Source organism: Melitaea cinxia, chromosome 5 (genome assembly GCF_905220565.1).
Source record: "Melitaea cinxia chromosome 5, ilMelCinx1.1, whole genome shotgun sequence".
Lineage (NCBI taxonomy): Eukaryota > Metazoa > Arthropoda > Insecta > Lepidoptera > Nymphalidae > Melitaea > Melitaea cinxia.
This window is the reverse complement of record NC_059398.1, coordinates 2,507,845-2,535,753: the sequence shown is the minus strand read 5'-3', so window position 1 is coordinate 2,535,753 and position 27,909 is coordinate 2,507,845. Positions and strand designations below refer to the sequence as shown.

At 34.0% G+C, this 27,909-nt stretch overlaps 2 protein-coding genes across 2 annotated transcripts; both read left to right on the top strand.

Moving 5' to 3' along the window:
• Positions 1–75: 75 nt before the first annotated feature.
• LOC123653395 (SH3 domain-binding protein 5 homolog) lies at positions 76–22,611 on the top strand. The gene is made up of 6 exons (XM_045589380.1): positions 76–394; positions 4,873–4,935; positions 11,664–11,841; positions 18,676–18,794; positions 19,160–19,243; positions 19,325–22,611. The coding sequence occupies exons 1-6, from the start codon at positions 326–328 to the stop codon at positions 20,234–20,236; spliced, it is 1,425 nt and encodes a 474-aa protein (XP_045445336.1). The 5' UTR covers positions 76–325; the 3' UTR covers positions 20,237–22,611.
• LOC123653394 (F-BAR domain only protein 2) lies at positions 436–3,280 on the top strand. Its single transcript, XM_045589379.1, has one exon. It carries the CDS (start codon positions 453–455, stop codon positions 3,126–3,128), a length of 2,676 nt encoding a protein of 891 aa, XP_045445335.1. The 5' UTR covers positions 436–452; the 3' UTR covers positions 3,129–3,280.
• Positions 22,612–27,909: the final 5,298 nt, after the last annotated feature.

The following is a 27,909-nucleotide window of genomic DNA, read 5'->3' as shown; positions in this document are numbered from 1 at the left end:
AAATTAAATATATTGTTTGGGTAAAAGGGTAAAACAGGCAAACAGTATCGAAATAGAAAAAAAAATTGTCTATTATTATGATTTGACGTCAAGAAAGTGGACGTCATCTTGTATGAAAATTCTTTATTTGATTAGTTTTGTAAATTAGAACTCGTCTAGTAGTTTTGATAGGAGTATGCAAATACATTTTGACCAAATTTTATATTATGTGTACTTAAGTATATATTTGGTTATTTAAAAGTGAAGTGACGGTGACGCTATATATACTACTGTGTCGGTGATGTAATTTAGGTGATTGGGTGGCTTCCTAGTTGCAGGCACTACCATGGAAGAATCCTCGTTCACTATTCCAGCTGACGACAATGGAGATACTGAGCTCGATCCTAGAATTCAGGTCAGTGAGTGAAAAATAATGTATTGAGTAACTATTCGTTGCCTTTGTACCCGCAAAGATGAGTGTCAACTTTGTAGATTATTTCGCCAACGAGCACAATGGATACGATATATTATATCAAAACATGAAATACGGACTGATAGCTAGCAAAGAGCTCTCGGAGTATCTTAGAGAGAGATCGAATATAGAGGAGTCTAATTCAAAACTCTTGGCTAAATTAGCTAAACAAGCGAATAGCAACTGCGCTCAGGGCACATTTGCACCTTTTTGGGGTGTTCTTAAATGTTCTGCCGAAAAATTATCGAATTTACATCAACACATGTTTCAAAAAGTAAGTGAGCTTGTGAAGGATGTTGCTAGATATGCAGATGAGCTCCATAAGAAGCACAAAGCCGTTAAAGATTCAGAGTCAAGTACACTGGAGGTTGTACTACTCATACAAAACACAAAACAAGCCTTACAAAAAGCAAAAGATGTTTACACATCAAAATCCGCTGAGTTAGAGAAACTTAGAAAGGAAAACGCATCAGCTAAAGATATAGAGAAAGCTGAGGTTAAAATAAAAAAGTTGCATGAAGACTATAGACAGTTAGCAGAGAAATATAGCTTAGTGAAACAAGATTTTGAGAAAAAGATGACACAAACTTGTAAACATTTTCAGGATGTTGAGGAGGCCCACTTGAAGCAAATGAAACAGTTCGTAAATTCTTACGCAGATATAATTCAAAACAATCATGACCTGATGGGCCAGGTCCACAGAGATTTTAAGCACCAGTGCTTAGAACTAACTGTCGACAAACTACTTGAACAGTTCCTTGTTGAGAAATACAATTCATTAGAGAAGCCAACTTTAGTAGAGCTACCTCCATCATTACCAAAGCCTGGTTCTGCTAATAACTCTATATCAGAAGTGGATCAGATATCAACAGTTTCCAATGGCTCTCACAAGCCAACACAACCAGCTAAAGCGCCCAAAAAAGAACCATCTTTTGCTACTAAAACCTCAAGAAGAACTACTTCCCTTCTTAATTTGTTTACACCAAACTTTCAAAGTAAAGATGAGCCGAGTGTAAGTAACGAAGGTGCAGCTCCATGTTCAGCACCTTCAAGTCCAAGTGGAACTCCAGCTACACCTGTAGCTCCGGACAAAGAGGATAACATGAATCGAACTACACTGAGAGAATCAAAATGGTTCCTTAGAAGCCGAAGAACTAAGACTAAACTGAAAAAATCAAAAAAGAAAAAAGATGAAATTTCTGAAAACTCTAATGTTGGTGATAGGTCTGATTTTGAGGAAAAAGAGGAAGAAACTGCTACTAAAGTTGATCTTATGAATTCTCCGGAAGTTGATGATGAAGGTTTTTGTATAAGACCTAAAGATGAGAAGGGTAGTGGGTACTCTTCTTCAGATTCAGATTCTGAAGAAGAGAGAGAACAAAAGATACATGTTGAAATAAAACCAATTAGCAATGGAAATGCTCCAATGTCAGCCAGTGTGGATGAGCTCAGGGCTACAGTTGAAAACATTAGCTTGTACAAAATTGGTACGACCAGACGGGGTTCAAATGCCAATGCAAGTAAAGCAAGCAGTGATTTATTAGACTTGAACTTCTTTCAAAGTCCAAACCCCAGCAACCCAACCTCACCTCACGGTAATGTTTCGAATCCCTATGCTCCATTACAAACGAACCAGTCGCATTTACTCGAAAGTCCCACTCCTGTTTCGACCGCCGATGTAGGCGATTTGTTCTCGGAGGTTGGTGAAATGAGTCAATCGAATTTTCGAACGTCGACACCAACAATTTCGACTATTTCGCTTCCTCGTCCGCCGTCGAGGCGTTCCGAAGGTGATTTCCGTACCGCAGGCTCATCAGGGTCCCGCGGTCCTTCGCCGCTAACAATAGGCATGGCGGATACTATACCCTTAGCGGTAGCTTTCCATGAAATTATACACTCCTACTTCCGAGGGACTGAGGAAGCTAAATGTCAAGTAAAAATGTCGGGCGACATGATGCTATCCTTCCCAACAGGCATCGTAGGCGTACTCGCTAATAATCCTAATCCAGCGAAACTTTGTTTTAGGCTGAAAAATATACATAGACTTGATAACGTTTTGCCTAACAAACAACTAATAAGTATAAACGCCATGATGTCCACTCGCGATACTACAGTCGTAGAATTTAATATGCCCGCGTTAACGTCACTTTTAAAACGACAATCGGAAAAGAATCCAACAGCGCAATATTTTAATGTTGATATTCTGAAGTATCAAATACGACCTAAAACAGGCGCAGCGTCGTGTCCATTACAAATGGTGTCTTATTGGAAATGCGAGCGTGATCACACGGATCTTAAAGTAGATTACAAGTACAATCTTCACGCTATGAGCCCACCTTCACCATTGCTTAATGTCTCTGTGTGCGTACCAATGAATGGTTCCGTTAAAAACGTCATTGCAATGCCTAAAAATACCTGGAATTCAGAAAACGAACAAGCGATGTGGCGCTTTACAGAACTATCGCAACATTCAGAAGATAGAGGCGTAGGTTCGCTGAGAGCCCGTTTCGAGCTGAGTAGCGGACCTTCTTCTAAAACAACAATTTCAGCTCAATTCAATTGCGAAGGGGCAACACTATCGGGCATCGAGTTCGAATTAATTGGGAGCGGGTATCGTCTGTCTCTCGTGAAGCGTCGCTTCGTATCCGGAAAATATATTTGTGATAGCGATACATAATGATCGGGCCAATCTTTTATAACTTTTGCATGTTGAGTATACTGTCGGAATATAAAGCATAGTTTTGGGTATAACTCTGAACTGTAAATCTTTCGTACCTTATGGGACTGTTTCCTGTCCGCTGAAATAAATTAGATCACATTATTTGTCAATTTTCATGTTTAATTTGTTTGTTGAAGTATGGCAGTTATTAACATTTTTTTTATATTCAATTATGTATTTATATCCACAGCTGCACTAACATTATTTCTCGAGAGTATAGATGTGCCATTCATGACCCGCTGATGGTCGTATGATGTATATAATTTTTTCATAAAGTTTTCATACATGCTACACGCTATAGATAATAAATAAACTATATTAAGAATTTAGTTACTCAGTTCTGAACTGATAGTGTCATCACAAATTCTAAAGTTGCAATGACTATTATTTCTGTAAGCTAAGTGCATTCGAACACCAAGAAACAAAGCTTTAAAGTTACTTTTATTGACTATTTTTCAATAGCATTGCGATAAATAGTAACATGTTATTATTAATCACTATCTACCTCCCGAGGTCAATAATAAAGATATCCTATTGCTCTATATATCAGTGCATTATTGTCACATAAACATGTATTAATGTACAGGTATGATAAATGTAATATTAAATATATTGTCAACAATATATTGCAAGTTAAGTTTTTTTTATCATTAATTTTGGTATAAAAAATAAAGTAATTATCAGTATGAAAAATGTATGAATTTTTTGTTTTATAATTATTTTTTTAAATATTATAATTTTTTTTTCAATTAAATTGGTTAACTAACAAAGAATTTAATCAAAAAAATTATTTTCTTTGAATCTCTTATTGGTGTTTATTTAATAATATTTTCTTATGACTACTTAAGTTTTATTGTCGGCACTAGAACAACCACCGGAAGTTTTTAGTTTTGTTATCGTTTAGGATTAATTTGTCTTTTGATGTTCATTATAATCAATGCTTAGATTAGCACATAGTGTTTCATGTTTAAACATTACTCAAATGTAATCTCATTTTGTTTGTATTTTTATATTCTTAAAAAATATTAACATAACACTATTTATATTATATCAATACCTCGGCCTAATAAAGTCAAATAATAAAACGACAATGTAACAAAAACCTTTACCAATGTGAAGTGTTCAATATTTTAAACGTAATTAGCGTTAAAAATGTTCTTTAGTACAACTCAACCATTCCATTAATATAAAATAATAAACTGTTATATTTATAAGTTTATGATACAGAGCAGATGTACCGATATGACTTCAGTAACAAAAAATAATATTTCAAAAATACGATTCGAATTACCGCGGAATATAATTAGTGCGTAATATTTTTGTAACGTCAAATTTACGGCATGTATAATTGTAATGTGTACGTAAATTAATAATCTGATGAATAAAATGTAACATTAAGAATGAATGGTTTTTTTTTTTAATTTACCAACAATGAAACGTACTAGGGCTGTATAATGTAAGTATAATTTTATTTATATTATTTAGGCGCTTTTCGCTGTAGGGACAGGAAACGCTCAACATAAGGTACATAGATAATGTTGTAGATGTATTTATCAAAAGATAATAGAGTGTAAGATAATTTTGATTCACAACGATGTCACCAATGTTTCCCGTCTCTACATGTTGCTTGCTGTTGCCTTACGTTTGGGAGTGTCGCGTCCGAGTGCCGTGTGACTGTCTCAAATACTTCAAAACTTTTCAGGTCGAGTTGGAGAAGCTGAACGCGGCTACCGATGAAATAAACAAGCTGGAACTCGAGCTCGATGTAAGTTATATAATTAGTTTTTTTTCTAATCTCTTCTATTATCTCAGTAGAGTATTATATATTCATACTGAAATTAATGATTTCAGATGAATTTTATACCAAGTTGTAGGTAGTTTTTTTAGCCTTGACAAGAAAATTTTAACAAAATTTTTATTTTTAAAGCAATATTTTAAATACTATTCGTATTATACGTACATAAATAATGAAAAGTGTGTTTTTGGCAAATGGATTTTTTATATTCATTAACCAAATTTTTTAAGTGAATAGTTTTTGCGAAACATGATCTTCATAAACTAGTTGACCTTATTTTTATTTAAGTAACTTATTTGAGGAAGTGAAAATCGATCTTATGAGAATCGTACAAGGTTAGGATATAATAATTGTGTTTGCTCGCAAAAGAAAAAAAAAACCGACTTCAATTACATCGACGAGTAATACAACGTAGATCGACGAAAAAATAGTCAAGTAACAACGCATTATCAAAGATTATTCAAAAATTAGTTATCAGATCTCGATGAAATTTAAATGTGACCACATGATAAACTTCGGCTTTCGATTAAATTAAAAATCATTAAAATCGGTAAACCTAATAAAAAGTTATTGCGGATTTTCAAGAAGTTCCCTCGATCTCTCTGGGATCCCATCATCAGATCCTGGTTTCCCTATCATGGTACTAAACTAAGGATAACTTCTTTCCAACAAAAAAAGAATTATCAAAATCGGTACACCTAGTAAAAAGTTATTGCGGATTTTCAAGAGTTTCCCTCGATTTCTCTAGGATCCCATCATCAGATCCTGGTTTCCTTATCATGGTTCTAAACTTGGGATATCTCCTTTCCAACAAAAAAATAATTATCAAAATCCGTACATCCAGTAGAAAGTTATGCGGTATAATACAACGTAGGTCGACGAAAAAAGCGTCAAGTAAAAACGCATTATTAGATATAGCTCGAAAAGTAGTTGTTAGATCTCAAATAAATTTAAATGGGACCAATTGGCACACACCACCTTTCGATTAAAAGAAAATTTGTCGAAATCGCTCCACCGAGTCAAAAGTTCTGATGTAACATACATAAAAAAAAAATACAGTCGAATTGAGAACCTCCTCCTTTTTAACCGACTTCCAAAAAAGGAGGAGGTTCTCAATTCGACTGTATTTTTTTTTTTTTTTTTTTTTTTTTTATGTATGTTACATCAGAACTTTTGCCCGTGTGGACCGATTTCGACAAATTTTGTTTTAATCGAAAGGTGGTGTGTGCCAATTGGTCCCATTTAAATTTATTTGAGATCTAACAACTACTTTTCGAGTTATATCTAATAATGTGTTTTTACTTGACGCTTTTTTCGTCGACCTACGTTGTATTATAATACAAAACTTTCTACTGGATATACCGATTTTGATAATTCTTTTTTTGTTGGAAAGGGGATATTCCTAGTTTCGTTTGCGAGCAAACACAATTATTTGGAAGTCGGTTAAAAATCCCGTGTATGGAACTAACATGTATATATTTTATTCGATCTTTTAAAAAATATATTTCGTCTGAAAAATGTTTTTGAGTACATGCGTATGTTAATTAAAAAAAAAAATTTACATCTGTATAAATTTTATTGTTTGTTTTAAGATGAGTTATAAACATTCAGCAATAAACATTTCAGATGAATAATTAATTATATTTCATAAAAATAATTTAAGGTGTTGGACCATATAAAAATATATTGTCCAACACCTCTCATACATGTGTCCAACACATTAAATTGTCAATTATTTTATAGTCTATATGATACATAATAAATTTATATTGTCTGAATCTGTCACTTGTACAGGATTAAACAGCCTAGCAGAAATCTATGTAGGCTTGTTTTTTTTATATATCCGTATTATGAATATTCAATGGAATACAATCGTAGATCCAATTTTCTTGCATATACTAATGAATACTAATTTTTAATTAATTGATCTAAACTGGACCGCAAATTAAGGGGTCATTTAAAAAATATTTAATATGACCAAGCTTCCACATGACTAGCCCGTGGTATGACAACCCATTACTCTGAACGTGAAATAGGTATGTTGTTGAAATGTCTTTTTTTTATTTATTTTCTTGATTACCTTTTTTTAAACGGGTCTAATGATTGGAATGAAACGATTTTCATGAAATTACAATTTAAGGGCTTTTGGGTGCGCAAAATAGGTCTACCTTAGCGTCATCTTTTCAAATTTTTATTTTTTAACCGACTTCCAAAAAAGGAGGAGGTTCTCAATTCGACTGTATTTTTTTTTTTTTATGTATGTTACATCAGAACTTTTGATCGTGTAGACCGATTTCGACAAATTTTATTTTGATCGAAAGGTGGTGTGCCAATTGGTCCCATTTAAATTTATTTGAGATCTAACAACTACTTTTCGAGTTATATCTAATAATGCGTTTTTACTTGACGCTTTTTTCGTCGACCTACGTTGTATTATACCGCATAACTTTCTACTGGATGTACCGATTTTGATAATTCTTTTTTTGTTGGAAAGGAGATATCCCAAGTTTAGTACCATGATAAGGAAACCAGGATCTGATGATGGGATCCTAGAGAAATCGAGGGAAACTCTTGAAAATCCGCAATAACTTTTTACTAGATGTACCGATTTTGATAATTCTTTTTTTGTTGGAAAAAAGATATCCCTAGTTTAGTACCATGGTAAGGAAACCAGGATCTGATGATAGGATCCCAGAGAAATCGAGCGAAACTCTCGAAAATCTGCAATAACTTTTTACTGGGTGTATCGATTTTGATAAATTTTAATTTAATCGAAAGCTGGTGTTTATAATGTGGTCACATATAAATTTTATCGAGATCTGATAACTACTTTTTGAGTAATCTTTGATAACGCGTAGTTACTTGACTATTTTTGCGTCGATCTACGTTGTATTACTCGTCGATGTAATTTAAGTCGGTTTTTTTTTCGTTTGCCAGCAAACACAATTATGTTAGCTTGTTATGTTTGCTAAAATGTAACAACTGTAATGAATGAATGTTTTTCTTCGTTTGCCTGCAAACATTTATATATATTATAAAGCTGAAAAATTCGAACGCACTAATCAGAAACTACAGCTTGAAATAAAAAAAATATTTTTGTGTTGGATAGTCCATTTACCGAGTAAGGCCACAGGCTATATATTTATTTTATTTATTTATTTTATACTTTATTGTACACCACAAATATATTACAAACAAAGCATAAAGATAGTTACAGACAGTGAAGTACAATGGGCGGACTTATGGCTAATTAGCCATTTCTTCCAGACAACCCATAATATATAATATCTTGCTACGTTTTTTTTCCTCAAATTAGCGCGGCAGAAACCGCGGGCCACAAATAGTACTTTTTTTATAACCAGATGTTATTTACTAGAAACATGATATATTGAATAAGGAACAGGTTGGCCAAGCGTGCTTGTTATGGAACGATACTCAGCGCGTTGTATTGTACTCGTACATATATGTATTGTTGTGGTTTTAATTAGTGTAATAAAAGTTCGTTAATATTGTCCACAAACGTTTTTTTTTTTTTATCTATACATATAATAAAATGGTAGGAAAGTCAAAACTGTACATTGAGTATTTTTTTAAAAGAATACTTGGGACACTATAAATATCACGCAATATAAGTAACTTAGGCCGATAGACATAATTAAATGAAAATAAGTAGTATCAAACCAATTTTAAAGCAGCGCCATGTATTATTTTGTCTTAGCTATATATATTCATTATTACACACAAACAGATAAACAGACAATGTCATAAAAAAAAAAGACAAAAATTCTATAAACTATATTTTTGGCTTCGGTATCGATTGTAGATCACACCCCAAGTATTCTTTAAAAAAAAATCAATGTACAGTTTTTGACTTTCCTACCAATTTATTATATGTATAGATAAAATACTGTGTAATGTATTCTATCTCATTCTCTCCTATACATTTATGTGCCATTCTTTATCGAGACGCATTTTTCGTTACATCGAGTTTCAAATCACAATGATTGCAAAGAAGTTTTACTTCAAACATATTTTTATAAAATAGTGAGATTTAATTTAACTAGAAACAACAAAGTTTATACACATTTGTGAGTACACCATAACATGTATTTACATGTATCATTGAAATACCTTGTTTAAAGAGGGCAATTAGCCCTTATACGTTCAGCCTTGTTGATATTGTGATCTAGCTGCGGGTAATGGATTGCCACATTTTTTTAATTAAAATATTATTGAATTAAAAATAAAACAATAGTGAAGAGTAGTTTATTTATTATAACTGTTGATTGCGAAAATTAAATTTAAATGTTTATTTAATTTCATAAATATAATTTTAATATTTGTGATACTAGAATAGATATTCATTTTTTAATATTACAATAGAAGTACTGAAAACGCAATTTATATTCGAAACATAAATACGAAAAGAATAAAATAAATTGCCAGAATTTAAATAAAAATACATAAATAAAGAAATGTCAAATATAACGTCAACTAATTAACGTTAAATGTTTTACATATTAAACGTAAGCCCTCTTGACCGTTGCGAAAACAAGATGGAAGAAAGCTTGTATCTCCTGTTCCACTTTGTATCGCGCTTTACGTATAATTATGGAGTTTATATTCACGTTTTCTACAACTTACCGACAGAAAAACATAGTTATGTACATTTATTTAAGCTTTTATACTAATCTATACAAAGAAATAAAATTGGAGTGTCTGTTTGGTTGTGTGGTACATATACTAAAATATTTTTTTTTACAATTTTTGTCTGTCTGTCTGTCTGTCTGTTCCACCTAATCGCTGAAACGGTTGGACCAATTTTGACGGGACTTTCACTGGCAGATAGCTGATGTAATAAGGAGTAAAATAGGCTATTATCATTTTAGAAATTTATTTATTTTATAACACTGCGAACTGAACAATAACTATTTTGTTAAATTCAAACGCAGAAAAAGTCGCGGACACAGCTAGTGTGTATATATAGTCTGAATTTCATAAAATTTACTGTGCAAATTTGTAATCTTATTATATTTCAGTTGACTTGAGACGTTGAAATATAAATAATATATATATGAAAATATTAAGTTTTTTCTCTCCAGTAAAATTTGTCACCGTGTACTTACAACCTTCTTGCCACTGATAGTTGCGCGGTTTTGGCAGTGTCACCGACGATATACTAGCTTAAATTGGAACTAATAACGTATAATATAAATTTCCAATTCACAAAAACAATACACATTTTTTCAATCAATCCTTCATAAATAGAAAATACAAAGTCAAGTCCTATTGTAGCTCATGAATTATGTCACGAGACATCAAATGTATCCCTATATTTCTACATATATACGAGTGACATACTAATACAGGGGTCAATTAACTGCGTACAAAGCGTCCGATCGACATAGGCTATTGATATAATATGTGATATACCTACTAGACTATTATAACTCTGATGTAATCTCACCTCAGAATCTTAAATGAACGCTAAGGTCAGGACTTATGTTTTTAAATTTGATAAGCGTCGGAGTACAATGTGTACTTAGTAATAGTGTCCTTACTTACAGAAAGATATTTTTTTATATAACTTCTAGGTGATTTTCGTTTCGTGTTACTTGTATTTGTGACTGTATTGTCAAAATAAATCTAAATATTTTCACAATTTATAAATTTTGCGGCGTATTTATTAAGCTTTTTATTTTACACTAATTTTGTCCTACGAACTCGGAAAAGAATGTTTAGGCCAACTCTACTGAACAACATAATAGTGTGTATTTTATACTTAGAATTAAATGATAAAACCTTCTGTAAAACTGTAGCACATTTACATTACAAATCGTAATATCTATACATATAATAAAATGGTAGGAAAGTCAAAACTGTACATTGAATATTTTTTTAAAAGAATACTTGGGGTGTAATCTACAATCGATACCGAAGCCAAAAATATAGTTTTTAGAATTTTTGTCTGTTTGTCTGTATGTATGTCCGGAATAAACTCAAAAAGTACTGCATGTATTTACTTCAAATTTGGCAAGAATATTATTAAGAAGTCGGGTCAACATATAGGCTACTTATTATCACGCTATCACCTACGGGGAACGAGCAGTGAACCTTTATTTCTTCAACGCATTCAGTAACAACGTGTAATCTAACGACGCATATTTGAATGTTGTTGTTATTATGTTAATAACCATGCTATATATAAACTAGCTTCTCACTATAAATAAAGACATTCTGTTGTATATTTAGTATCAGCATTGCACCCGTGCGAAGCCGGGGCTGGTCGCTAGTGGTTAATATTTGTTTACTTTTTTGTTATGCATTTTTGTTATATTTTTTTTCTTCTGATAACTTAGCCATCTAACGTCGATATAAAACGCCATTTCTACGAAGTATTTAATATTCAAAGAAAATAACAACCAATCTGAGTTCGCATTTGTTTATACGGAAATAAAACTTTTGGCATTCTTACCTAATTCTAATCACATTAATACCATTTTCTCATACTTATAAGATATATAAAAGAGCCCGGTTTCATTGTTATCAATTTATTGCTTATACAAAGTAAAAAGTAAAAGTTTTCAACGACTACAAAACCCCAAAATACTGTCTAAGCATTCCCATCGCACCATAATTATATTGCTTATACCAAAAACGGTATATTTACAAGTTCCCTGTTTCTATTTAAATCGCAGGAGTCTATGAAAACGTTCCACCTGCTGCTCAATGAGACTTCACGTAGACTACAAGGTCTGACAAAACGCTTGGGGACATGTGTCGACAAGTCTCGGCCGTATCATGACGCGGTGGCGTCGGCTACCAAGGCGAGGTCGGAGTGCCAGCGAGCTGCGGTGCAGTTCCAGAGAGCTAGTGGTGAGTACTCATGGTAAAATCCTTATCTAATATATAAAATTCTCGTGTCGCGATGTTTGTAGTTAAACTCCTTCGAAACGGCTTGACCGATTCTTCTGAAAATTTGTGTGCATATTGAGTAGGTCTGAGAATCGAACAACATCTATTTTTCATCCCCCTAAATGTTAAGGTTTTAATGGTAAGGGTTTAAATCATCTGTCAAGATGTTACATGATGCCTTATGATGATGATGATGATGATGAGTCCACCCCTAATTTTTCTCAGATAAATTATTTTTATTTTATTTTTTTATGATACAACATTAACAAATACATACAATCCTAAATTTGCACCCTTCTACCACCAATCCCTATTTTTAAATAGCATTTAGCGCCAAGACAACGTTTGCCGAGTCAGCTAGTATAATGTATATTATTAATAGAGGTAGGGCACAGCAGAATATATCCCGCTCAAAATCTGGGGCAGCCCGACTGGGGTCATCGACCTTACAGAAGATCACGGCTAAATAACACTGCTTTAAAGCAGCGTCGTGTTCCTGTGGTGAGTAAGGTGACCAGAGCTTCTGGGTGAAATTGAATGTAGGGTCGGCAACGCGCTTGGGATGCTTCTGGTGTTGCAAGCGTCTATAAACTACGGTTAATTGTCAATATAAATGGATAAAGAACCTATACAATAAATCTGTTATATGCTCTCTAACGCTTTGTAAAGTAGAAATAATTATACAAATCCAAACAAATATAAAAGCCCACACATAATCGTTGTTATGTAGCTGCTAGAACTGTTTCGTCTGCTAAGTGTTCTGGAACTGAACATTTCCCCTTGTGCAATCTTTAGCTCTTTCCCTTTTTCTTCATTCAATTAGCCAATTATACACTTATGACTTCGGCGAACGCTTAACAACAGGTGGGCCACCTGCTCTGTAATTGCTAGTATTAATAAAATTTCTGGAACTCGGTAAATTAAGTTGTATATTACCATACAAATAAACAAACACGAACATATCTGTCCGTCTTAAGAGATCTGTTTATCCCATTAGACGCATTCGGATATTTATCATAAAAAATGTATACCTAACAGAAAACATGTGATAATATTGTTTGTCTAATTTTAATTGTATGATACCCCATATATCGTGATTACAAATTGTCGCAATAGTGAATTCGATGTTCATAAATTACTTTTATATGGAGTGGAGTCCTCCAGTTTAAATATTAAAAAAAAAAAAATAAGCGCTCAATCAAATGATGCCAAGCTAAGCACTTCATCACAAGTTTTCAGCAAAACACTATATTAATAAGCAAATTATTACAAAATGTTGACCGAATGTAGGAAACATTCCATTCATATCTCTAACAAATTCGTCATTAAACAATCAAATACGTAAAGCAAATTTGTTCGTTATGTTTATTTTTACGATTATCGTAATGTCAGTTTGTCGGGCTATGTTATCGCTGCGATAGCAAATCGTTCTCTTCCTGTAGGGTGTGTTGGATCGCTACCAAGGCCAGTTTACGGTCAAGGACTGAATATTTCAACATACCGTTACCCTGTCAAATTTTTGTATAATTTAAGCCCTATGGGAGTAAAAATTGAGTAGATTTTTATTGCTTTCATTTTGGATGGTATGATGTGTTCACATTAAACTTTCAGAGTTATCAGGTTCATCGAATGCTTGTGGTTATTGATCCGCCTTAGTCGTAGTATAATATTATATAGCCTGTTATCTTTACCAATAAGCAAACTTCCAGACACAAATAGAAATTCAGACCATCATACACATCTTTTAATTTTTAAACGTTTTTGAATATCATATCAAAAATTGACCGCTCCAGCGGGGTTCGACCCGCGTCTCCGACTGACCGTGTCGCCGTCGGCGCTCTAGCCAATTAAGCTATGGAACGATGTACCCGCTAGAGCGAAATTTTTGATATGATGATTTTTATTTACGGTTTAAGCGAACTTTTAATTTTTTCTAAAAAATCATATGTTCGCTACAAACACAACCTCTTTAAGTTTAATTAAAATTAAGATATATAATTTTACTTTTCAAATGTTCTCATGTTTTATCAATAGAATTGCCATTGTGCACTTATCGGTTAGATTTTATTCACTGCGGTTTGTTGGAGACGCTAATGTAAATTTATCATTTTGAACAGCTCTCCCCCGCCGTCATAATTTATTCTAAAGGATGTCCGGAATTACAGGGAAACGCATTTTGACTCTATCATTTATATTAATTCATAGATATACTCGTACCTACCTTATTTATAACACGTGGTTCAATAATTCCCGAGACTAAGTACTAAAAAAAGGTCTTTTTTATAAAATTAATTTTTATTCATCAACATAGTCTCCTCCAAGAGCGATACAGTCCCTCCAACGCTTTTCTAACTTTTCTATCCCATGTGTGTAGAACGATTTGTCTTTGGCTTCAAAATAAGCCTCCGTTGCTGCGATAACTTCACTATTTGAGTCAAATTTCTTACCCTGAAGCATTTTTTGGAGGTCTGCAAACAGCCAGTAATCGCTGGGGGCCAAGTCTGGCGAATAAGGGGGATGAGGAAGCAATTCGAAGCCCAATTCGTTAATTTTGGCCATCGTTCTCACGGACTTGTGACAAGACGCGTTGTCCTGGTGAAACACCACTTTCTTTTTGTTCATGTGAGGCCGTTTATCCGCAATTTCGTACTTCAATCGCTCCAATAAGCACATGTAATAGTCACTATTTATATTTTGCCCCTTTTCAAGGTAGTCGATGAAAAGTATTCCATGCGCATCCCAAAATATAGACGCCATAACCTTACCGGCCGATTTCTGAGTCTTTGGACGCTTCGGGCGGCTTTCACCAGCCGCTCTCCACTCCGCTGCCTGCCGATTGGATTCCGGAGTGAAATGGTATATCCAGGTTTCATCCATTGTTACATACCGACGTAAAAAATCCTTTTTATTATGATTCATCAGCGCCAAACATCGCTCTGAATCATTGATACGTTGTTCCTTTTGATTAGTTGTAAGCAAACGCGGCACCCACTTAGAAAAAAGCTTTTTCATGGCCAAATTTTTATGTAAAATAGTGAAAACACTACCAGCTGAAATCTTCATTATCTCGGCTATCTCTCGCACTTTTACCTTCCGATCTTCCAATACGATTTTGAGGACTTGGTTAATATTTTGTTGAGTCACTGCTTCATTTGGACGACCTGAGCGTTCCCCATCATTGGTGTCCATGCGACCGCGTTTGAAGTCGGCATACCACCGACAAATGGTTGCTTTAGAGGGAACTGATCCTGCATAACATTTTATAAGCCATTGCTGTGCTTCAACGGTATTTTTTCCCATTAAAAAACAATGTTTTATCAACACGCGAAACTCGTTTTTTTCCATTGTATCGAAATTACAACCGTAGCGTCACTTAAATGTTTCAAAATCAATAATTTTATTGTTCCATTTTTAAAAATTTGACACATATTCTTGTATTGATAGCCAGTACTTTTTAAAAATCAAAAGAGTTTTTAATATATGCGCCATTTCCAGGTTAGTCTCGGGACTTATTGAACGATCTAGTATATTGACAGTACTAAAGTTACCGTTTCTAAATATAACCCGCGTTATATTTATACTTGTCTTTTGTATAGTTTGTCACCTTTTTTATTTATGTACTTTTCTTTATATACTAATGTAAGGAATTTAATATAATAATTGTAAATAAAATGTTTAAATTATGTCCAAAGTAATGTTGTATATGTTATATGTTTAGCTATGATTGCAATAGCGTCGTACAGACTTAGTATAGTAGGTATTATTGTTCAATCATTGCTAATCAAGCCTTAAATATAATCTAGTACATGCTAGTAGAGTACTTATCTGATGTTTAAATAAATATGTAAATACCGTTTTCTAAAATTAAAGCGCTAAAAGTTATGCGCAGTAACCATTACGTAAACAACCAAAAAAAGGTAAATACATTCTTCAAAATAAACATTATACTTATGAATCGTTCGCCGCCGAGTCGGTCAGATGAATTGAGCTATTTAAATGAACCGAACGAAGTGTGCAGTCAATTAACACCGCGCATACACACAGACACACCGAAGTGGCGTGTATGTGGATGTGTGAGCCATTCAATTAACTTTAATTTGCATAAGTGAGCCAACGAATGTATTACGCTGCGTGGAGTTATGTAACGTGACTGCGGGCGTTTTTAGATCGAGATTAGTGTGAAATTGTAATGTAATTTAATTTGCATCAAATGCACTGGATGTGACCTCGTTGTACTTTTTTTTGTTTTTTAATTTATTTCGTTATCTTTGTTGTATAAAGACGCTTTGAGTGTTTTTTTTTTCATAACATTAAATGGCAGTCATAAAGCGATAAATATGTCTAACTGATTTTAATATACGAATGATTCTTTGAAAGACCTGTCATAATAACTACATTAACTAAAGACGAGAATTTAAACTTATTCTAATTTTACCTATAAATGTAAAAAAATAAGTTAAGAGTATGTTTTGGTTGCGTTATCTACGGAATCTTAAAGAAATAATATGGTTAAAAAAAGTGCGTGCGTACAAAGTATCTACACATCTCAGATGTGAAACTTCCTTGGCAAATACATTTTTAAGTCTCGTTTATATTTATACAAATCTAAAACCTTAGATTTCCGTTCCACGGCCATCGACAAAGACGTCGCCTTTTCATCAAAACGTTGTCTTTTCATCATATTCATAAAAATTTTACCCCCATACGCCTAAAGAAGTTTCACTTCAAAAAGTCAGTGGTTATGGTCAACTCTAAATTAATAAAATTGAAAGGCGTCGCAGAAAAATATTTTAAATTATAAATTCTATAATATACTTATAACGGATGGGCTTAGTAACTATGTACATTTGTAAAGCATAACTATGTGATTTCAGAGCGACCGGACAAAAATGCGGCAGAGATAAGATTCGTTACATGCGAAATGTATTTCATTTATCTATGACAGCGTTGCCCAACCTGTTGTACGCGTACCTCTGGGGATACGTGGGAGCTGTTGGGGGTACATGAAAGTTATATTGTTACGGGGGAAAGACTGAGAAATTAAAACAGTTACCTTATACAAAATTGGTACCACCATATTTTCTCCGTGAATATAACTATTTTTAATTAATTTATTTTTATACAAATCCTGTCCTGACAATAAATAATACGAAAAAGAACTATACAATTTGGTTCATTCGTTCGGATATACGCAGAATAATGTAGTTTATTTATATTTATATATATTATGTCTATAAAACTTATATAGTTTAAAATTAACCTTATAACTATTAAAATATTAAAGAGCTAAACTATAAGAGAGACGAGACATTTTTAGGAATAGCTATGGCAGTTAAACTATAAATAAATAAATTCTTTATTTGTTTTCGACCAAATACTTTACATTTCCTAAAGTCATCATCATCATTATCATGCACTATCGCAGTCCACTGCTGCACATAGGCCTCCCTAAGCTCGCGCCAAGAATGGCGCGAACTTATGTGTTTTGCCTATATTCATCATGCTGGACAGGCGGTTTGGTAACTGCAGGGCTGGTTTTGTCGCACCGAAGATGCTGCTGCCCGTCTTCGTATTTCAAAGCTAACAGTTGGATGGTTATCCCGCCATCGGTCAGCTTTTTAAGTTCCAAGGTGGTAGTGGAACTATTTTATTTTTATTTTTATTTTTTATTTATTCGGAAAACAAACAGTGTTTCATTACAAAAAAACATATCCAAATTAAAACTATACACCAATTACATGTTTTCACAATTAAATTACAAAAGCTTGTTCACTTGATACAGTTGTATTAAAATAATAAATGCCACCTACGGATCAGTTCGAGAGCCGTCAAACCAAGTGTTCGTCAAAGTAGTTTTAAAATGAAGTGTTGAAGAAGTAAAGAGATCAAGCTGAGTGGATGCCACCACACTGTTTAAACTTTTAGCGCCACGAATAAAAAAAGAGTTTTGTCTATAATTTGATGCGGACTGCGGAATGTCCAAACATAAAGGTTGCCTAGATGTTTTATAAGGCACCCTCAAATTAATCTTCGAGAGTAAATGTGGAGAATCTACACGGTTTTGAGCAATTTTGGCTAGAAAGACAACGTCGGCAATTTGTCGCCGTTCCCGTTAGGGTAGTAAATGGTGAAATATGTTATCCCTTAGTCGCCTCTGGGAAACAGAAGACACCCATGGGAAGAGAATGGGTGGCTATATTCTTTAATGTAAAGTACTGGTTCTTAAATAATATTATATATAATTATTAAATTACCAGGGTTAAGGAACTTACTTATAAATAAAAAGTTTTATTAGGGGGTACGGGTACGAAAAAAGGTTAAAAAGCACTGATCTGTTAACCTTGCTATATCTAATAATTATATATTTATACCACGTGTTTCATTTACGATTTCATTGTATCTGTTTAATAGATAACTGAAAATAAACATTAGTCTGATGTATAAAATTTTTGTCGAGTTAAATGTTTGTAAACTAGTTAAATTTAAATAGCAATAAAAAGTAAATAGCCAGTATAATCCTTAATGCATCATTACTGACGTAATAAGTCATGCAAATAATGTCATTGAAAATGGAATGTTTATGAATAAGTTTTCGTTGGGATTTTTCCAGAAGGTAGCAAAGCACATATTTATTTTAAATATTTATTCTATATAATGACATTGAAACTATAAACAACAGGACGACTTAGAAAAACATATCTTTTTATGAAATTATAAGCTTTATTGTTACCAGTTTACGATTTTCGAGAATGCAGATTATTGTATACTAACTATAAATGTATAATTAAATTCTAGAACTGCATGCAGCAGCTAAAGAGACTGTGACGCTAGCGGAACAACGTTTTGTGAGCAAGCAAGATGAATGGCAGTTCGATAGCAACTGGCAGGAGGTGCTCAATCATGCTATCATCAAGGTAATATTTTGAAACTTTCTATAATGATCTAAATCTATTGAAATACTATTGAAGTAGGGCCCTACATAATATAAAATATCTTACGATTTATACTTGCTCAACATTTTGGATCAGCCCGATTGCGGAATACCTCAACCTTACAGAAAATCACGAATATGAATGAGGTCCCGTGGTAAAAAAGGTAGCTATAGGCCTTTTGTAGTTCGGAGCTAATTTCCGTCGTTATTCATTATCGTTATTTATATATATTATAGTGTCCGTCCGTTATTGTCCATAAATTACGGTATCCGCATTCCATAAAGTAGACCCTACACAAAAAAATCTTTACAATAACAATTTATTTCTACAATCGTATGATTTCACAGGTTATGGACGCTGAAAAAAGAAAAGCAGAAAGCGGACGTGAACATCAGAAAAAAGCAGCTGCATACATCCTTGCTGAACGAAAGGTATCGTAGAAAATTCGAAGTTCAACGTAGTTATATGAAATATTAATTACTTTGTCTTAATAAATGTTCGTAACATTTCAGGTGACACAGCTGGAAGAAAATCTGAAACGAAATATTATAAAATCAAGAGTTTATTTTGAGGAGAAGAAATTATGCGACGAACAGCTTCAAGCGCAAAATGAAAAGATAGAGAAATTACAGCGGCTCATAGCTGACGCTAAGTTCAGATATTCGAAATCCCTCAAAGCTCTTGAGGAGATTTCCGAAGAAATTCACAGACGAAGGGGTGAATATCCTCCAGGAAAAGATACCATACCAGTAGGACCGAGAGAGCCAGGTGTAGGGGCAGAAAGAGATCCAATACACGATGAGACTCAGCTAGAAGGGAATGAAAAAGATGACGAATCGAGTCTACAAGAACTAAGAATGCGCGTCAGAGAATTAGCTCTGAAGCCAATTGACAGAAGTGATGTGGAAACCGACGAAGCGTGGGCGCAGGAGTTAAATGAAACCATAAACAAACTAGATCAATTACTCATGATGAAGGAGACGACTCAGCAAAAGAAATCTAAATTCACTGAAAATACACCGAGAAATGCCAGCGCTCCTTCAACTAGCACTAACACAGCGCACAAATACTACCCACCAAGCGATAGCTGGAAGACTGAATCAAATTTATCGCGAACAAAGTCGAAAAGTCGCGAAGTAGTTTATGAAAATACAAATCCTATGAGTAAAACAGAAAAATCTAAGAGCATGATGTCTTTGGATGTCCTCGCGTTAGCTAGAGACACTACCATGATGGATAGAGAGTCGTACTTGAAGGCAGTTATTGAGGATAAGTCACCGACTGGGACGTATACAGAGAGCAATTCAGATAGGAATGACAGTCCTGATGATATCCTAATGGTGGAATGCGATTCAAGCGACTCTACCCAGAACCCAGTTATCAGAATGACCAGTTCTACCATCACGGATAGTGATAACAGTTAAATTTATAATATTTTATAAAAGAAAATAACGAATTTACGTAAAACGTCTGCACTAAACATTTTGACTTATCGTATTTAAAAAAAAATAGTAACGTCAATTTGGTTGTTAGATTTGAAAAAAAAAAACGAAAAATTAGAGAAAAGAAAAGTTGTGACATTCAATGTTGTATTGAATCTTTGTTTGATGGGGTTGTGTTAAAATTTTACCTATTAGCTGTAGCATCCCTTAAACTGCACTCTGTGTTTAGGATATATAAAAATATTTTACGAGGCACGTTTGAGTACTTATAAAATAAAAATCACGATTCTACTTTAAATCGTGTTACGATTACGACAGAAATCTCTTAGACTCAAAAATATTCTGTATTGTGCCGACACGGGCGGTTTCTGAATAGTATCTTTGATTTTGCGTGCTAGGGATATAATGACATAAATTCAATACGAATTGAGTTAGAATCCTATCAATAGTAAGCAAGATCAGCGGTAGATCTTTAAAAACAGCCGTTTATAATCTCATACTTCTCGTCTCTTATTTTTAAAAATTAATAGTTAACTGCCAAGCTGCTTATTAGCAAATTTGCAAACTTACAAAATTAATAATAATTTTCCTTGTCACATTTGACATTGCTTTATAGCGGTTATGGAAACGTTTTATGTACTCATGTTATGTTTCTCCACTTTTTGAATCTAATAAAATAACACGAATAAAAACTTAATTTATACTATCGAATAGCAAGAGCCATATCAGTCCACCGAGCTCACAATAATTTATAATATAATTATATATAGATCCGAAGACTAATACAATCTTCTATTTTTATGTTAGATGGTATATAGGTTCTACAATTATATAAAGACATTTAGAATTAAGATTACCGTTTTATGCTGAACTAGCGATGACAAAGTAGGAAACAATTTCAGTCGGCCTTGTCTGTGATGACGTCAATAATACTACTTGTATTAAAATTATTATTTTAATAAAATCAAGTCCCTTTAATATATATGATAAAGTGTAAAAGGAACTGGAAGGTATTATAAAACAAGAGTTAAAAGTTTAAATTCAACCATTAACATTTCTTTAGCCATCGACTTTGGACGTCAATAATTCAAACTAACCATCTTTAAAAATGCTCAAATTTAACTCATATTAATATTTGTCATTACTTGCAAATATCTATTCAATTATTTGAATGTATATTTTTTTTTTTTGGTAAAAAAATATTTTGTAACTAGGAAGATATTGTTCATATATATATGATGTAAGGATTAAAAACTCATTATTTTCACTATGAAATAAAAAATACTATACTAACAAAAATATCGATTAATTTTACCCAAATAGTCCTTGTGGAATTTAGTTAGTGCCTTCATTTAAATTTTAAGTCGACTTCTTACTCGTACGGAGAATGCTACGAAACGGTTAGTACTTATAAGAGTTAGGATTTATTTTGTATAACACTAGTGTTGTATAATTAATAATTTAAGACAGTTTGTCGCGCCAGGAAAAAAATGGTACTATATGTACTACCGCATAGGTTGTATGATTTTTTTTGTGATTGTAATTATTATTAATTACATAAGAAATGGAACTGGGATTGTCTAAAATTGCAAAGCGTTTTTTTTTCAGTATTGTCGTTGAATACAATTCGAACATATATATATATATATATAAATATAGTGTAAATTTCACTATTTTTTAAACAATGTTTCTAATAACTTATCAAATCATCAAGTTAATTGTCAAAAAGTCTAAATTTTATTAATATGCAATATTTTTTTCATAAAGATAATATATGTATATACCTATAAAAAAAACTTTTAAAACACCAGCAACGTACAGCGCGAATTTTAGCGGAAATTTTACAAAACAATTTGGTTCCATAATTATTGTGATAAATTAATAATACAATTTGAAACAAAATACAGTAGTAGTGAATTGATTAAGTTTAAAAAAAAAAAAAAAAAAACAAAAGAAAATGAATTGGTAATGTATAGTAAACTTTTGTAGCTAATTCTGTTAACAAGTAAACAGACTGACACAATTTATTAAGATGAATCACATTTAATCCTCGTTAGAAGTTCATTGTACTTCACTTCAAATTTTCGTCGTAAATGTTATGCACCGTTTAGAAATCCGGCTGCACGCGCAAATAACCACTTTTTCAAAATTAAAGAAAATATAAAATCAGTTATTTATTTTCCTTTGTAGTTAGCATTAGAATACTGATTGTAGAATTGAGAAAGATTTTTAAACGATAATTCTAGATTATTCATAGCATAAACTGATCTTTGTAATGTGTAGCCGGACCACTTTACAGCACAAAAAATTCTGATTGTAATAAAACTTCAACACGTCAATAAATGTTTTCAAATTAATTATTATTTTTTATTTTGACACCCAATCTCCTGCAATATTACGAGTCTACATTCGACACTTATAATTTTGAGATTTTACTACCCCGGGTAAATATTTTCATTAAAGATGGGACATATCATCAAATCATACTGCTATCCTAAATATTTTATATAAGACTAGCTGTGCCTGCGAATTCGTCCGCGTTTTGGGTTTACATATTCAACGTGATTCTTTAAATTGGCATTACTTTTTTATTTATGGACCGATTGAAATAAAACAAACACTTAATGTTAAGTGAAGCTACCCACAATATACCCCATCTAAATCGGATAAGCAGTTTTTGAGATTAGCGTGGACAAACGCACAGAGAAACAGACCAAAATTCTAAAAATCATTGTTTTGGGTTATATTTGCGTTGATAAAGGTCTCTATAATATTTTTCTCTCATATATCTTCCATGTACGGACAGCGATCCGTTACATTTTTATTATTTGTATTGATGTACATGTCATTCAAAATACCTGAGTGCTCAAAATAGAACAATGTCGAATCAATCTTGGCAGTAGTTTCCGAATAACGGTTAAAATTATATTTTACTATTTAAATATTGATCTATGTAATGCAAATTTATTCCTTACTAGATTAACATAGTAAACATGTAGAAAATAAATAACAAAAAAGTTAAATATGACAGACTTGTCCCGACTAGTTTGGGTAACCATCTTGAATGTTTTAAGCTGATCGTTTTAATGTGCAGTTCAGAAAGTAAAACAACATTTAATTTTAGATATTTATATTCAAAGAAGTCACAGCTTCCGTAAAACAACAAATTACATTTAAAATAACAACTCCCAATTATTAATACGTTACACAGAGGAAGGCACTTTCGAGTGATTATCGCTACAAAGAAATGTGAACAGTATAAAACTGAATTTTAATTATTTTTTTCAGAATTCCAATACAATTATATTTCAAATAACAATACAATTTTATATTGAATACATATTTACTATATTTTAATATAAATCGAATTGAAAAATACATATTTGTTACAAATTTTATTTGACACTAAAAGGACATAATTATTGTATTATAAATTACACAATATTCAAAATCAACAATTTTTCCTAACAACAACGGGTCCGCTTCATTACACATGTTAAAAATTTGATAATTTAAATTGAATATAATACATTCGATACAAATCATTTTACAAGATGTCGACTAATCTCATAATTACAATAATAAGGGCCTCTGATAAAGCCATCTATCGTATCGCTTTAGTCTGTAATATCCCACAGCTGGGCATAGGCCTCTTTCCCTATGTAGGAGAAGGCTCAGAGCTAAATCCACCACGCTGCTCCAATGCGGGTTGGCAATACTGAGTTACGATCACTGGATCTGTCGTATAACGGTATCTAATACATATAAAACTTCACACTCACAACATATGAATTTAAAATATGTAGTTTAATAGTTACATTGAAAGAGTTCCTAATAACCAGTATTATCTCCTGATAAAGCCTAACAGTAACTTAAATGCTGGATAATCGATATTCGCAATCGGTGAAATAGGCCCTAATACTTATTTAACATGGCCATTATTCTGAATCGGACCCACTACTTAAACAAACACATCTAAATATAATTTATTTGGCTATTCTGTATTAACTCGCAATATTTTTCTACTTACATTTATTTCTTATTTTATAAAGTAATGTAATACGATTATTGAAAGAAATCAAATTAACATGGACACAGCCAGAGGTGCAGAGAAATGTTTAAAAAAATATGACTAAAAAACATAGTAAAATTATATAGGTTATACACGGATCAGTGGCGTAGCGTGGTTGTCGGCCGCCCGGGGCGGAAGAAAATTTTGCCGCCCCCGTAGGTAGGTTTAGGTATTTCAATTTAAACTATACTAAAACTTACGGTAAAGCTTTAGATTAGGTAAAACCGAATTTCGGGACCGTGGGGGGAAGGGGGGGGGGAGAGGGTGGTGAACGCTACCCCTGGTACCACTGTCACACCTCAGAACCCCATGGTTATGGAGATATCCATAGTTTAAGTTTTGAGGTTAGAAGAAGAATTTCGAAAGTTAGAGGAACGCTTGGCTCCGGCGCTGCGGGAAGTGCAACCCTTCCTCCGCGCCTCCGCGGCACAAAAAAAAACACTCTAGGGGTAGGACAAACCAAGACCACGTGGACAGCGGGGTGCTTCGATTCGGTTTTGGGTATTTTTCGAATTTCTAAACCTATATTCTAGGATGCAATGTTACTAATTTTATTAGAATATTATGTCTGACGCGTTATTTTGTTTAAAAGTGTCGATTTGTCACACAATGCAAACAGTACGAGCTCAAAGGTATTATAATAGCTTTAAATTCTTCTTCTAACCTCAAAACTAACCATGGATATCTCCATAACCATGGGGTTTTGAGGTGTGACAGTGTTACCTTGTATAGATTCCCCTATACCCTCCACCCTCCACACCTAAAAACCCCATAATTCGGTTTTTCTAATTCGATTTTACCTAGTCTAGATCTTAGCCAAACTTACTTAGCTGAGTGGCTACGACATATAGAATTTAGCCACCCCATTTCATCCCGTGGGTGTCGTAAGAGGCGACTAAGGGATAGAAAAGTTCCAATAATAATAATAATGATAAAGCTTTATTTCATTCCATGCAAAATTCATCAATCCTTATCTCAATTTGCCCAAATCAAAATTTTAATCAATTAAATAACTAATAACAATACAAAATAATTAATAGTACTTATTAGATTTTATTAGATTAGTGATCATTATTAAGCCATACTATTTAATGTAAAATAAATAAATTAATTTAATATATAAAATTCTCGTGTCGCGGTGTTTGTAGTTAAACTCCTCCGAAACGGCTAGACCGATTCTCATGAAATTTTGTGTGCATATTGGGTAGGTCTGAGAATCGAACAACATCTATTTTTCATTCCCCTAAATGTTAGGGGTAGTCCACCCCTAATTTTTTATTTTATTTTATTTTTAGATAAATTATTTATATTTTTATTTTTTTATGATACAACATTAAAAAATACATACAACCCTAAATTTTCAACCTTCTACGATCAACCCCTATACTTTATTTGTTAATTATAAACTTTAATTTTTTTTGGCAGGATTTTTATATTTATTTTGTCATGACTTAGAATAAAAAAAAATTATATTACTCTTAATTTTCAACCTTTCTACGATCAAGCCCTATTTTTCCATCGCAATTTTTATTTTTTATTATTTTTAATAATATCCTTTAATTGTGATTTTTTTTTTCTCAATTCAATTTGATCTCCTGCCTTCGCCGGTCGATAGCTATCAATCGATCAGTTATCCCCGCTAGATGTCTACATTACGTTGTCACCTCTCATCCAGCAAACATCACGAAGTAGGGATGAGAATAAAGCCGGTCTGTCCTGTCTTACTCACTATACTGTTTTCGGCCATTGTTTTTTTTTGAATTTATTTGTGTACCGATCGTAGTAGTGACTGTTATACGTATTATTTTGATTTTTCTGTGCACTAAATAAAACATACTTTCATTGTCTACAACGCTTTCGTTTATAAGTAAATCCCCGCACACTTATAGTAAATAGTTTATTGGCAAAACAACGTTTGCCGGGTCAGCTAGTTAATAATATGAAATAGCAAAGTTCCAATACCACTGTGGAACTAGCGAAGCCGACCGATGGCGGTATAGCCATCCTACATCTAGCTTTTTAAATACACAACCGAAGACGAGCAGCAGCGTCTTCGGTGCGACAAAGCTAGCCCTGCGATCACCAACCCGCCTGCCCAGCGTAGTGACTATGGGCAAAAACCCTCATGAGTTCGCGGTAGAATTTTAATCCCTCAGTTCTCGGTAGCCCCACTATTCCCGGCTACAGCAGCGGCCGCGGTAACGGTGGGGTGGAGGGTGCTGAGGATCACCGGGATACGGGAGGCTGCCACTCAAAACTACAGGTACTACGTACCGGTTACGTATAATGGAGGCATGTTACGGCTGGACCACAACCTTTCCGAACTGGAAGTAAAACCGAGTCTTAAACTTAAACTTAAGTGAAGCATACTGGGGTTGTCTGAAGTTTGAAGAGAGGGCGAAGACACGATGATCCTGGACTCAGGGGACTTGTTCTGCTTCCGTGAAGGTGATGGGCTTTCCCAAGGTGGCGTCGATTTTCTGGTCCACAAGACTCTCACTAACAACGTTGTGGAAGTCAGCAATGTGTCGACCCGGGTAGCGTACCTTGTACTTAAACTCACTGACAGGTACTTCCTAGAAGTGATACAGCTCTATGCGCCGACCTCAGCACAATCTGACAATGAAGTCGAAGCCTTGTATGACAATATTACTAGGGCCATGCATGGGACTACTTCGGCCTTCTACAACGTTGTTATGGGAGCCTTCAACGCTAAAGTGGGAATACAAGACCGCGACGAATCGAGAATCGGACCACGCGGGTAGGGGCGCAGGAATCGCAGGGGGCAGATGCTCGTCAACTACTACGAGTCAGAGGGGCTCTTCTTGATGAATTCATTTTTTTTTGAGAAGAAGCCCCAAAGGCGGTGTACATGGCAAAGTCCCAACACTATGACAAGGAACGAGATAGATTCATCATAGCGGATAAAAGGCATATATTCAGAGATGTCTCCTTGGTTAATTGGTTTAACACTGGCAGTAACCACCGGCTATTGCGGAGCACCTCCGAAAAGAGCGGGCCCGCTTAGTGAAATCTACTCTCCGACGTACGCTGCCCTAATTACTATGTGGCTCCGAGCAGTTTCAATGGGAACTCCAGTACCGTTTCGATTCGGAAACTACTGGCAACGTGGAAGAGATGACCGACAACATGGTGAAGATGGTGTGTACACTAGGTCGTAGGCACTTTCCGCCGACGAAGTCAACAAAGCAGTCCAACTCTCTTCCGAAGCCTTGGATCTAATGTGGCGGAGGCGCGAGTTGCTCACTGCTCAAGCAGCTTCGCCAGAACAGAGGGCTCTTTCCAAGAAGATACGAAAACTTGTACGCCGAGACCTCCACTGCTCAAATACGAGAGAGATTGCTACTCTGATTGAGCAGAATAGGGATGACTTACTCGTAGTTACGACTGAGCTACTTAAAGCCGCAGGGCGACCTGCCCTAAAAGTCTTGGCGAGAGTCTTTCACACTGTCACCCACCGAGGTACCACGCCGGAGGTGTGGTCCAGTAGTGTGTTTGGTGCTGTTCTTTAAGAGAGGCGATAAGTCTCTGTCAAAGAATTACACATCGATCTCACTTCTGA

What these genes read in the sequence shown, in the direction of transcription:
- LOC123653395 (XM_045589380.1), top strand. Translation starts at nt 326, where the DNA reads ATGGAAGAATCCTCGTTCACTATTCCAGCTGACGACAATGGAGATACT. An exon ending in AGCTCGATCCTAGAATTCAG is followed by an intron (nt 395 to 4,872) that starts GTCAGTGAGTGA and finishes AAAACTTTTCAG; the next exon opens with GTCGAGTTGGAGAAGCTGAA. An exon ending in ACATCCTTGCTGAACGAAAG is followed by an intron (nt 19,244 to 19,324) that starts GTATCGTAGAAA and finishes GTAACATTTCAG; the next exon opens with GTGACACAGCTGGAAGAAAA.
- LOC123653394 (XM_045589379.1), top strand. Translation starts at nt 453, where the DNA reads ATGAGTGTCAACTTTGTAGATTATTTCGCCAACGAGCACAATGGATAC.